Source organism: Protopterus annectens, chromosome 3.part0 (genome assembly GCF_019279795.1).
Source record: "Protopterus annectens isolate FY-2018-M chromosome 3.part0, PAN1.0, whole genome shotgun sequence".
In the NCBI taxonomy this organism is placed as follows: Eukaryota; Metazoa; Chordata; order Ceratodontiformes; family Protopteridae; genus Protopterus; species Protopterus annectens.
In genome coordinates, this window is record NC_056731.1 from 179,697,812 (window position 1) to 179,710,877 (window position 13,066).

A 13,066-nucleotide genomic window follows, 5' to 3' on the forward strand; every position below is an offset into this window, starting at 1 on the left:
ACTCCCGCCATTTTGGAGAGGTAGCTACAGACACTTGCTGATGGGTCTGTGTAAATGGCCCAGCACCTTGGCAATATGGTGGCTGAGAATCCCCTTCTTGTATATATATATCGACTTAACAGAATGGCCATATCCCGCTGTGGGCACACCTCTCAGCTGTACAGATTCACCCAGGTTACCCAGAGGCAAGACTCCTATATCTGGTGAGTTCCCCTTCACATTGTGGTTTACCAGCAGGTTTGTAGCCACCCACTAATGAGTTTGCAGGCAGGGGTAGTATGGACACACATCAGAGTTTCAGACTTCACACACTCCATGACATCCATGCTTCTACACCCTCCCCTCTGCTATTCTATCCTCTTCCTAACATTATGCGAGCAATATCTGAAAAGTATCCCTATAGTTGGCCCTTCATTCCAGCAGTATTTATTGATTGGTCCACAGTTCTTTCAGTAGGACATAGGGGTCAGTCTACTGGGATTTGTCAGCATGGCTTTGCATTTGTGTTCTGTTGACTGTGTTAGGTTCTTAGTTAGGACCCCATAAGATACCATACATTGGCAATATGGGTTAGGCACGGGCCTTTGACAGAGGACTGTAGGCCATTTGGTAGTAATGCGGGTCATCTGTAGCAGGCCAGTGCATTCTGTCACTCATACAGTTCCAGGCTGCGAGCCAGTGGATTCCCCTGGGGTGACAGGGTAAGTGTGCGAGGTGTTACTGGCAATACTTCCTGTCCATATCCATTGGTCTGGATGCAGGCAGGGTGATGCTTACAGCTAGGGACACACCTGCATAGGACACCTCTTCAGCATGCTGCATTCTGTGGGTATTCTTAGATAGAAGTGGGGTCATACTGTACTCATTCCCAACAGCAAGGATCTCACCTGTAAGATACCTGTGGGTTTTGGAGGGTGACCTGAGTGCATGTGTTATATGTCAGCTTAGGGCACCTGCCTCACAGGTATAAGTGGGACCTTATCCATATCCCACTTTGTGTATGGCCATCAGCAGTCTGGCATTAGTGTGTAAAAGTGCTTTGGTGGTGTGGCAATGATTGGGCAGACAGCCAGTATTCCATAGTGGAGGGACAACTGATGTTATGCTAAGCTCTAGATATAGAATTCCACAGTTGTGTGCAGCTGAGAGTTATTGTATGTGTGTGGCCTACGGACACCCAGTTATTTGGGCTGCCACATGTACTGTGGTGGGAGTTATCACCTTGTGTACTACTGCCTAGTATGTTGACACCAGTATTTGTTATGGATTTCCTGCTGTTCCATATAGCTGTCAGCTGTCTGATGCTATCCCATTCGGCCACACAATTCCCTTGCATGCTTGCATCCATACCATAGATATCAGTATCAGAGCATACTACTACATTCACTAATTGATAGGAGGAATGACTTACCTTGTGCCTGAGCCAGTACTGCAGATGGTGCTGGAGGGCTGACTACGTCGGATGCACACAGTACACTGCCTATACATGGTAAGGCACAAGCGGTGTCATGTTTGGCATCCCTTTTACTATATGTGTGAGTCAGAGAGAGGTGTCATTCCCTGAATCCCTACCGTGTCAGTGTATGTGCTATGGGTTGGCTCTTTGCCAAGGCCTGGGCATACTGGGTATGCCTCCTTCTGCCTACAGGGGCAGACTCAGGTAGTTCCTCCTCTGAGTCACTCTGTTCCTGAGATGGCTTTGCCAGTGGTGGGTGGGGGGGGCTCTGTGGCCCTGCCCATAGCTGGTCCTGGTGCAGCATTTTCCACAGGATCATAGTATGTAGCATGGCACATACTATGAACATTTGTGTATATGTAGCTGGAGAGTACTGCAAGGCTCTACCAGATGTGTCAAGGCAGCTGAACCGTGACTTGAGCATCCCAAACACATGCTCTATAATGATTCTGGCTTGTGCGTGTGCCTCATTATGGAGTTCTTATTCAGGTATGTGTGCATTTCTGAGGGGTGTCATCAGCCATGGCTCCAGTGTGCAGCCAGCATCTCCCACTAGGTGGCGATATGGGATGTCCCCACTGGCAAATGACTGGTACAGCTGTGTCATATGCCAGATGTGGGAGTCATGATAGCTTCCAGGGCTGCCAGCACACATATTTATGATAATGCCCTGGACATCGCACACGACCTGGCAGTTGATGGAGGGGAAGCCCTTGCATTTTATGTAGACCCAACCCCGCTCGCCAAATGGTGCTTTGATGTATATGTGCATGCAGTCTATAGCACCCACTACCACAGGTTATTCTGCTATGTGGTGGAAGATATGCATATTTCTGGTCAACACCTCATGGGTGTTGAGTAAATATATGTGCTCACTGGCATGTGCTGACATGGCATCCAGGAACTGATGGAGTACCCTGGATGCTGATGCTTGTAAGATTCCCCATGATATCCCCAGTTGGCCTTTGGAAGGTACCTGTGGCTAGTACTCTTAAGCCTACACATACCTTGGTATCCACTGGGATGGGTTCCCCTCTGTTGGTTCTGTGTGTGAGGTGGGGCAGGCACAGCTCAAATATTTGCTGTAGAATGTCCCTGTCCACCCTATAGCGCTCCACTGTCTCCAGCTCATGTAGCCCCTGGTAGGTTACCCTGGGTCTGTACACTCTTCTCCTAATGGTCATCAGCATTCCCATCTTCACCACCCTCAGCCTCTTGCCCATATTGTTGTATGAGAGTGACAGCAGCCCCTAACATTTTGTTAGTTTTGTCAGGTAAAATTTCCCCATCTGTATACACCGGTGGTGTAGAGTTTGTTGGAGAAAACAGACTGAGAGGTGTTTGCATAGTTTATAGTAGTGTGCTGGGCTGCTGCCTATGTAATTGGCTGATTCTGATATATTTCACCTGCCAGCTATGCGAGTTCTCCTTGATTGCCTTCCCACTGCAGTTTCCCCTTCCCATTTCCTCCCCATTTAAGCCCCAAGGCACACTGCGTATACCCAGTGCCCAGATGAGAACAGTGCTGCTATTTCCTGTTTTTTTTTTTTTTTTTGTTTTTTTTTTTTTTTATGTTTAAAACCCGGTGAGTGGCACATAGATCCATTTAAGCAAGGAAAACAGTGCTCAACAATGTAAGACACACCCCCTTCCTTATCTGTGCTTAGCTAAGGGCAAACACGGGTCACAGAGCTCAAATAAGCTTACAGCATGCATGACACACCCTCTTATGAGGTCATTCACCTCTTCTACTTATGCAATGGTATTGCTGCACCTACACAGCTGGGTGCAAGCTAACACTGAGATGAAATCTGTGATTCAGTAACAATCCCCTCATTTGCATAAACCAGACTGCTAATTCATAGTTACCACACTCACACTGAGCCTTCCCCCTTAGCAACCACTATTCCCTATTATTGTTATCTTATGCATGCCATTGACTACTATGGCAAAATGCAGATTTGGATATAAAAGCTTATCCCCCCCTTTATTTTATTTTCATGACGATCCCATTTGCACACCGCTGCCCTACGCTTAAACGGCCGAGATCGGCCCCAAAAAAATAAAACTTGTTTTTTTATAAAATTTCAGCAATTTTTCATGCCAATGGCCATATATTTGGCCATTGGCATGCCTACTACATAGAATACATGCTTTCTTTCGAGCTGTAATGCCTCTGTTTTGTAATTTGCAGAAGTGTATTCAGTTATTAACCGAATACATTTCTGTAGGTTACACAATTCCTGCACAGACGCCTGCCTGCTTCCTGGATTGCTAATTCACCTCATTTGCATGGTTTTCACTAGCAAATGAGGTAATTAGCATATGGCAGTGGTGTCCATGTGGGCATAGTGTAGGGGCGCTCGTTCACGTCTTAGGGACTCAATCCTCGATTGCTTGTTGGCCATATTGCATGCAGTAGCTCTTGCACTATTCCTGCACACCATGCAGAGCTTGCTGAATCTGGAAGAATATTTAAGGAGACTTCTGTTTTCTTAAATTGGCAGAGCATCCCGAGGTATCTTGAGCTAAATATTACCCCACAAAGGGTTGCGAGCAGTATAAAATCCTTCAAAATCTTTTGACTTGTCTGCTGAGGAAGACAAGCAGTTTCATGCACGATGGGCAGCAGCTGCAAATAAATGCAGCATTGAATGGGTAACCATACTGGTAGAAAGAGATGTGATAAAGAGACAAAAACTAAAAGAGGAAACTCAGAATTTGTGTAGAAGAGTTTTACAGTGTACCAGTGTGGATAATCTTGAACAAGTTCTCAAAAGTGTTAATAATAAACTTTCTGCTCATGAAAAAGATCTTATAGAGTGGAAAAAATGTAAATTAGTTCGAGATGTGGGGGATTATGAGCGGGACAAGACATTTCAACTAGTTGCTAAGCAACAAAATAACCAACATAAAGTAAGGTTCCGAGGGGAACAGGAAATGCAAGAACATCGATTTACATCATCAATGGAAAGCGCGGTGTCATCAGTGGAATATGATAGCGAAGACTGCCGAGAGTTTCCACAGTTACCTAAAGCTCAAAATAAACATTATATGAATAAAACTTTTCATAAACAAGGACAGTGGGGTAACTGTAAAAGGTCATGGAATGGACCTGAATATAGGGATAATTCCCACCAGTACAAACAAGGTAAATGGAACTGAAATTATTAATAACACTGGGACTTTTAATAATGTTTGTAGTGTAAATGTGTCTGATTATGTAGTAAACTTGTCAGAGTGTGAGTTTTCTCACCCAGAAATGAGTGTTCTTAACAATAGGTTTAAAATTTGTTCCAACATTGTTGCCCAGATTGTATGAGTTACAAATAGAAATTTTTAAGTTTGCACGAAAATTAAATTTGTTGAATCATTTCAAAGATAATGTTGTTTATTCACAAGACTGTAGTGAAGATGTTGATATGGATAGTAAAGAAGAAAGTTTTTACTATTGTGAGTCAGATATGGAATATAATGCGTATAACAGGCTTGACACAAATTGTGTGGCATATAAAAACAATTTTATTCCCTCATTTAAGAATGACACTATTTAACACTTTTCCAGGTCACTCAAATATGGAGTGGAAAAAAGTGTAATATTTTTTTTAATAAAAAAGTGGAATTGAATATAACCTTACTAAGGAAGAGTGGCAATGTTTAACTAATTTAAGTCGTAGAGAGGATATGGTTTTCAAACCAGCGGACAAAGGGGGAAAGTTGGTTGTGTTACATTTTTCCCAATATTTACAAATGTTCTTTAGACACTTAAATGATGAAGAAGTGTATGAAAAAATAAATATAGAAGTGTATTATAAAGCTATAGAGGCATACAAAGAAGTAATGAACAGGGGTTTTAGGTTGAATTACTTTTCATTGCATGACATACAACAAGTGTTTGACAGTAAAGAATGCACAATGGCCCATTTTTTTCTGTGTTCCAAAACTACACAAGAGTTTAAGTAGTCCTCGGAGATGTCCTATAGTTTCAGCCTGTGGATACTTCACGCATAATATTTTTTGTTTTTTACATAATTACTTATTACTATCAGTAGTTAATTTACCCTCATATACACAGGATGCATTTGATTTGATAAAAAAAAAATAAGGAAATAATATGGAATGAGGATAGATACTTTGTGATGTTGGATGTAATCAGTCTTTATACAACTATAGAAATGTATTTGGTTTAGAAACATTTCTAAATTTTTTGGGACAAAGTTCAAGTTGTAGTTGTGTCTTTCGGCTTTTCCCAGTTAGGGGTCGCCACAACGGAACTCCGGTTCGCTAATGATTGGCAGTAGATTTTTACGTGCCGAGTTGCCAGCTCTGACGCACAACCTTCAATGAAGGTATGCCCATTCACGCATGTCTCCACACAGAAGACGCTTTAGCCGAGAATAATACAGGACAATATCTTACTGTGAGGCGACAACGCTACCGCAGCACCACCACCACAGTTGGGAGAAAGTTCAAGTACACATTGTATATTAGATTTGATTTTGCTTTGTTTACTAAATAATATTTTTGAATTTAATGGACAGTTATATAAACAATTGAGAGGTACAGCTATGGGAGCAAATTTTGCTCCCATATATGCCAATTTGTTTGTGGGGTATTTTGAAAAAAATGTACACATATAACAATGAGTTTTTTGTTGGACATCTAATAAAATACTTCAGATATAGATGACTTTTCATTTGTGAAGGGGGTGAAGAAAAGGTACAAATTTTTGTTCAAAGTTTGCATAATAATACATTTAAAATAGGTTTTGATGGATTACAAGTAGGAAGAAAGGTGAACTATTTAGATATAACACTGGAATGAATAAAAGATAGGACCATCAAAACCAAAATCCACGGAAAATTAGATAATTTTGATTATATTTTACATGGCAGTAGCTGTCACCCACCACATACAGTGGAGTCAGTCCCTTTTGGACAATTCATAAGGCTGGAAAGATTATGTAGTGAAGAAAATGAGTATAAGGAGGAAAGGGAAGAAATGGCTCAAATGTTTGTCAATAGAAGTTATGATATGGGATTGGTTAAGGAAGCTAAAAGAAATATGAAGGAAAAAATAACATAAGAGGAAGTGGAAAGGTGTAAAAGACATTGCAATTAACTAAACAAGCTAGAAAGGAAGAAGAGACTAAAGAACATTTGTATTTTGTGTCAAAGTATACAGTATTCTCAGAATAACTAGCTAAATAGTAAAGTACTATTGGATATGTTACAAAAAGATGATAAACTATATTTCTTAAAGAATAAAACACCGAGACTCTCATATATGAGGGGAAGGAATATTAAAGATTTTATAGTGAAAGGGAAGTTTATTTTACCTTCCGAAAGTAGACAATTGGAATTAACAAATATAGGTACCTTTCCCTGTGGCAAATGTTCAGCATACCAATATGTAGTCAATAAGTTTCTGTTGATTAATGAAAAAAAGTATGTGACACAAGGTCACTTTAATTGCAATAGTGAGGGAGTAATTTGTGCTTTGAAATGCCCCTGTGAGAAATATTATGTAGGAGAAACAAAAATAAGTTTCTCAAAAAGGTTAAAGGAACATGTAAGAGATGTGAAAAAGAAAAATGAAACAAGCCTAGTGGCTATGCATTTTTTACAGGTACATGATGGTAATGTTATATGTTTACAAGCTACAGTCTTTGAACAGATGTATACGGACAATGGGTTAATAAATGATGTTAAGAAACAATTAAGAAAGAATCTATCTTTATTTTAAAATTCAACACATTAATTCCAGATGGAGTGAATAAGGAATGCAACTGGAAGTGTTTTTTATAAGGTGTTCTTTTAAGAGAAAAGTTCTTAATTCAAGTGTTAATGAGTTAATTGGGCAATGATGTATAAACAGGTGGAAGGGATGAATGTTTGATGTACTCTGTTAAAGGCTTTTGAGCCGAGGCGCTAGAGGTAGAAATTGGTGTGTTTTGTGTCATTTTATTAAAGAAGTGTAATAGAAAGTTGGCCTCATTTGTGGTGGTTTACTCATAATTCTCTTTATATGCCTCACATTCCAGCCCTATATTACTCCAAACAAACAATTCATGTTCAGGTCCTCTCCCAGTGTGGAGACATTCATCCCAATCCAAGACCAGCTAATTCTCCATCCCACATCCAGACTTCTAATACCCCAAACCTATTTATAACAGCAGCTAATGTTCATAGCATCTGTAAAAAAACACTGAATTCTAAACCTGGCTTTCTCTATACTCCCCAGATATTGTAGCACTTACAGAAACCTGATTAAAAACTCATATATCTGACAATGAAATAATCCCTCCAGGATACAACATACTTAGAAATGACCATCTACACAAAAAGGTGGTGGTTTTACATTAATTTACCATGACTCCTTAACTATCACTCTATTTTTCAAACCTGTTCCAATCTTTGGAAACCTAGCACAATGCTAACCAGCAATGCTCCATATTAACAAACAAAAACAAATGTGTATTGTTCTAAATTAGATTCCCCCAGGTCAATATATACGTATTCTAGAAGATTTTCTCTCCTGGATAACCCAGAACATCTCAAACAAAGCCATTATTTTGGGTGATACTAACATAAATTGGCAAACTCTCATCTCTAACTACCCATCAAATAGTATAAAGTTGTATAGGTTTACCCAACTCATCACAGTCCCCACACATATAACAAACAAACAAACTGAATCAACCCTTGACTGGATACTCGTTTCACATCCTCAAAAGTATGCCCATACAGGAACCCTCCTAAATATCTCTAGCGACCATCTATGTGCCTTCACCCATAGAAATGCAAAAAGCAAAACCCCACTTGTACATAACTTCTAGAAAATTTGCCCATTTCAGTCAAAAGGTACTTACAGAAACTTTAAATGCCCACAACTGATACCCAACAAAGATACTTCCTCTGGAGATAATCAGTAAAGGACTTCAACAATGTCTTTCTTAATACTTTCAACAGTCTTGGCCCCATGTGAACTAAAATAATTAAGCATAACCATGCCCCTTGGCTAACAAAACATACTAAACAGATTCTCATTTCTAGGGACGGAGCCAGGAATGCATGGCATAAAAATAGAGCCCCACAAAATGAAATAAAATACAAACAACTTCGTAACAGTGCCAAAAAGACAGTCATTACTGACAAAAAAAAAATACTTCTTAATTAACTAGACTCCCAAAACAGTAACCCCCCAAAATTCTGGAAATCTATTTCCTCACTCCTCAATCCTGGAATCCAGCAAAATCCTACACCATCTCCTGATAAAGACTGACAAGAGATTGCCCAAGCCTTTACCACTCACGTCATTGAAACCATTCAAAAACTTGTCAATGATTTCTCTATACAAACTAACTGTACCTCTAATAGTTTAAAAAGTAATATAGATCTCTCCTTTCTTAAGTCAAACACACACTTCCCCCCTATAAATGACAACTCAGATAATAGTCCATCCACTCCAACTTTTGCTATACAATCCATGCCCACCTCTCTAGTGCATAAACTGCTAACTAAACTAAAACCATGTTACCCCTCTGCTGATAGACTTCCAGCAGAATACCTAAAACTTGCTGTGGATGCTATAGCATACCCTGTCAGCATTCTCATCAACTGATCTATCGTCGAATCATATGTTCCACAACTCTGGAAAAACTCCATTATAACTCCTTTACATAAAGGTGGTAACACCAGTAATCTCTCCAATTACCAGCCCATTTCTATACTCTCTCCTGTATCTAAAATCCTAGAGAAGTGTATACATACTCAATTGTTAAAATATCTCTCCAACAATAACTTACTTGCCCCCTCAACATGGCTTCCACCCTGCACACAGCACAACCACAGCCTTACTTTCATTCATCAATACTGTTAACAAAGCCTTAGATGCTGGTCTACTAACTTCAGTTATTTTACTGGATCTATCTAAGGCTTTCGATACAGTAACACACCCTAAACTACTATTACAACCTGAATCCCTAAATTGCTCTCCACATGCACTGGCTTGTTTTTCAAGCTGCCTTTCTGACAGGAAACAGGCTGTCAAATGGCATTACAAGCAATCTGAATATCTTATAAACAAAACAGGAGTTCCTCAGGGTTCCATTCTTGAGCCACTGCTATTTAACATATTCATTAATAACCTCCATAAAGCATCCAATCTTAGTACTCTCATCCAATACACTGAGGATTCTACGATAATCACTTCTGCTATTAGCCTGCCAGATCTTCAACATCTAACACAAAAAGCCTTCACATCTATTGAATCTTGGCTAAATGATACTCAACTTCTACTCAATCCAAAAAAAATCAGAACTCTTAATATTTTCATCCAAACCTCTAACTCAAAACTGTAAGATTTTCTCACAAAAATAATTCTGTAATTGAACAAGTAAAATCATCAAAACATCTGGTCATCAGAATTGATGACAAACTCGCCTTTGAAAATCATATTCATAATACAATCAAGAAGACCCATTTTAAACTTGGTAAGCTCTATAAGCATAAACATTTTTTTGGATATGCCCACCAAGTTAAAATTGGCCAACAGTCTACTCCTCCCTAGCCTCCTCTAGGGTAGCCCCATTTTCACTAACCTACATGCAACTCTCAAGAACAAATTACAGTTGTGCTACTATAAAATAGCAAAATTTGTCACCAACATACCAATTTGGACCCATCATTGCCATGCCTTAAAAAGTTTAAACTGGCTTGACTTCTCCCAGTATCTACAATACTCCCAACTAACACTCACCCACAAACTACTATATAACCCTAATTACTGCCCCTCTCTTCAGACCATGCTACAAACATACATCCCAACACAAAATCGTAGGTCTTCAAGTAAACAGCTCCTAAGCATATTAAAACCCAACAAACATGCAGGACAAAGCCTTTATTCCTTCACCATTGCCAAACTTTGGAATGCTCTGCCCTCCTCTGTTACTCAGATAGACCCCATAAAAGCATTCAAAATTGCACTGAAGTCCCATTACCTCAATAATCAAATGTGTCCCTGCAACCACCGGCCTAAACCACCATAAATGGACTACTGTCACTAGTCATTACCAAATAGTATTCTTTAATTTCCACCCACCTATTTTACTGTCCCTATGTTTTGTTTTGGCTCTAGATTTATCCTACTTTGGGCTATTTGGACTATTTTAGCAGCTTTATTGAGTAATGATATTTTTGTTATTAACTGCATGAAAAAAAACACTGGATATGAATGATGTTGAATTAAATGCTATGATGCTTTTATAAATGCTTGTCATACCGATATTGTAACTACCTTTATACTCTGTAAATACTTCTGTATAATTTCATTGTAACTGTATTTGAAGCGTCCTTTATACTCTGTACTTTCTGATATTATGCTAACCATTTCTTCATAACTGTTCTTGGGGCTTTTCTCTCCGGGCCTCCACTGAAAATGGGTCTCTGATCCAGTGGACTTTCCCGGTTACCAAATGTCAATAAATAAATAAATAAATAAATCAATAAATAAATATAATGTTTCAATACTTGAGGTCCCAGACTTCTACAGAATTTCTTGGGCTACTACTTTGATGTTATTTATTATGTTTTATTTGATTTTCTCACCAGGTAAGCCCACAGGATACAAGTATCCCTGGAAAACTCTGGCTAAGTGACTTGTTCAGAGACACAGTAGTCTATATTTACTTACTTGGATTCTCCTAAATAATGCCTAACTCACATGCATACTAGTACATCTCTCATTAATTACCTTTATGCTTAAGCACCATTCCTTTTTAAGAGTTTTAAATACCTTATTCTGCTTAAACTTACATGGGCAAAGATATATGTTAATCAGCTCTACTAACAGTATATTTAATGTAGCACAATCACACTATATCACAGACATCACAGCAAATCAAGAAACTTATTTCAAGCATTATTTCCATTGCACTATGCAATGTATTGCAAATACTGTCATTAATGCTTTGGGTAATCTAAGCATCAACCTATTCTCTGCTTGGATTAATGAATCAGAAATAGAATGTGCTTACAAGAGCTGGAGAGACACTGCTGTACAAGTGAAATTTTGTCTCTTACCAAAACTGTTTTATTTTCTCTGATGGTAGCATTATCAAGCATTAAACGCAGGTAAGCATTCCAACACAAAGCACAAAGGATGTCCGTTTTTAGTGCTTGCAATGAAGAACTGCATTTCACAGAAAAAAAGTGGAAAAAGGGTCATCCATCAGCTTCATTAAGTATTTATTTCTACAGTATACTTTTATAAATGTTTGAATTTGGCTAAACAGTCAGGAATGTTATGTGCAGTGATGTGACTATGTATAGTTCATTGGCACTACTTTCCAGTAGTTAAAATAATAAGATGTAAACAGTCTATATATTTTTTCAGTTCTAAGACATTATTTTACACAATGCATGCTTGGTCATTTATTCAGGTCAAAGTTCATAGATTTCCTAATAGCAAGCTATCATTCTTGAATGGCTTTACTTGACTAAGGAAGAGAAAGACAATGTGGCATGAAAATAAAAACTGTACACCTATTTGATTATTCAGAGCACTGCAGATTGAATCATGTTAATGCTGTAAAGCCCCATTACTCTGATACTCTTAGCAGTAATATGATTTTGTATCCGAAGACCACCCTATCAAATGTTTGATACAAGTTAAATCACATCATCATCTCAGTGCAAAGAATCTCTTATAAGTACATACCTCCTCCATGCATCTGGCACAGATAGGGAAAACGCCAAACATTCCCAAGTCCCACTGCATAAGAAATACAGGCAAAAAAGAACTGGAATGAATTATCCCATAACTGCCTGGTGTCACTCATTTTCACACAATGTGTCTTTAACAGTTTTTTCTCCTGGTCTGATTTGAGAAGATATGCTAGTCTGTAATTATACTACTGAAAAATACATTCTCAGACTGGAAACTGCTCTTAGGATTTTTTCAGCTTTAATTACTAATCTTATTAACCGAAACAGCAAACCAATGCTAACATAAAAAGTACGCTTATTTAAATAAATACAGCGAGGTGTTGATTTCTTAAAAAAATGCTACTCTACAGATTAAGCCATTCCTGATGATTTGATGATTTACTTTGGACTCTGCAGTTCAAGACAGCAAAATGAACTCTGCTCCTTATTTGTTCTTCATACATTATCTTTATAATGCAAAAGATCCAAAACTAGGTCATTCGACTATCTTAATCTTCATGTGTTGTCAACATTCGAACTAGAACCACTATTTAGCATAGAAAAAGAAAGAGACATAGTTATTCATTTATTTTTTTAATTTCTGCAAATGTTAAGTGCTTGATATCTGCTGCCATAATTCTGTACTTTTCTTTCCCAAAATGGAAAGTAGGACTGTTATATACACAAGAAGGCTAACATATTTAGCACTATGCAATCAAAGATTCTTCACTATGTGCCATACAATCGAGAAGCATATTATTCCAGTTAAACATTTAGAACCAATGGCATGGTTTTAGGGGAAAATGCAGTGCTGAATTTATGTTCCGTTTAAATTGTATTTCTTTCTCTTGCCTGTAATTCTTAACACTGCTTCTTTATGCCAGGGCTATTATGATATGATTAT

The 13,066-nt window shown here is 38.5% G+C and overlaps 1 protein-coding gene across 1 annotated transcript in view; it reads right to left on the minus strand.

Moving 5' to 3' along the window:
- Positions 1-12,296, minus strand: part of SLC6A20 (solute carrier family 6 member 20) — an 817,648-nt gene extending 805,352 nt beyond the window's left edge. Inside the window, exon 1 of the mRNA XM_044065525.1 lies at positions 12,176-12,296. Within this exon, the coding sequence (XP_043921460.1) occupies positions 12,176-12,296 (121 nt within the window). The remainder of the gene's footprint in view (positions 1-12,175) is intronic.
- Between the last annotated feature and the right edge of the window lie 770 nt (positions 12,297-13,066).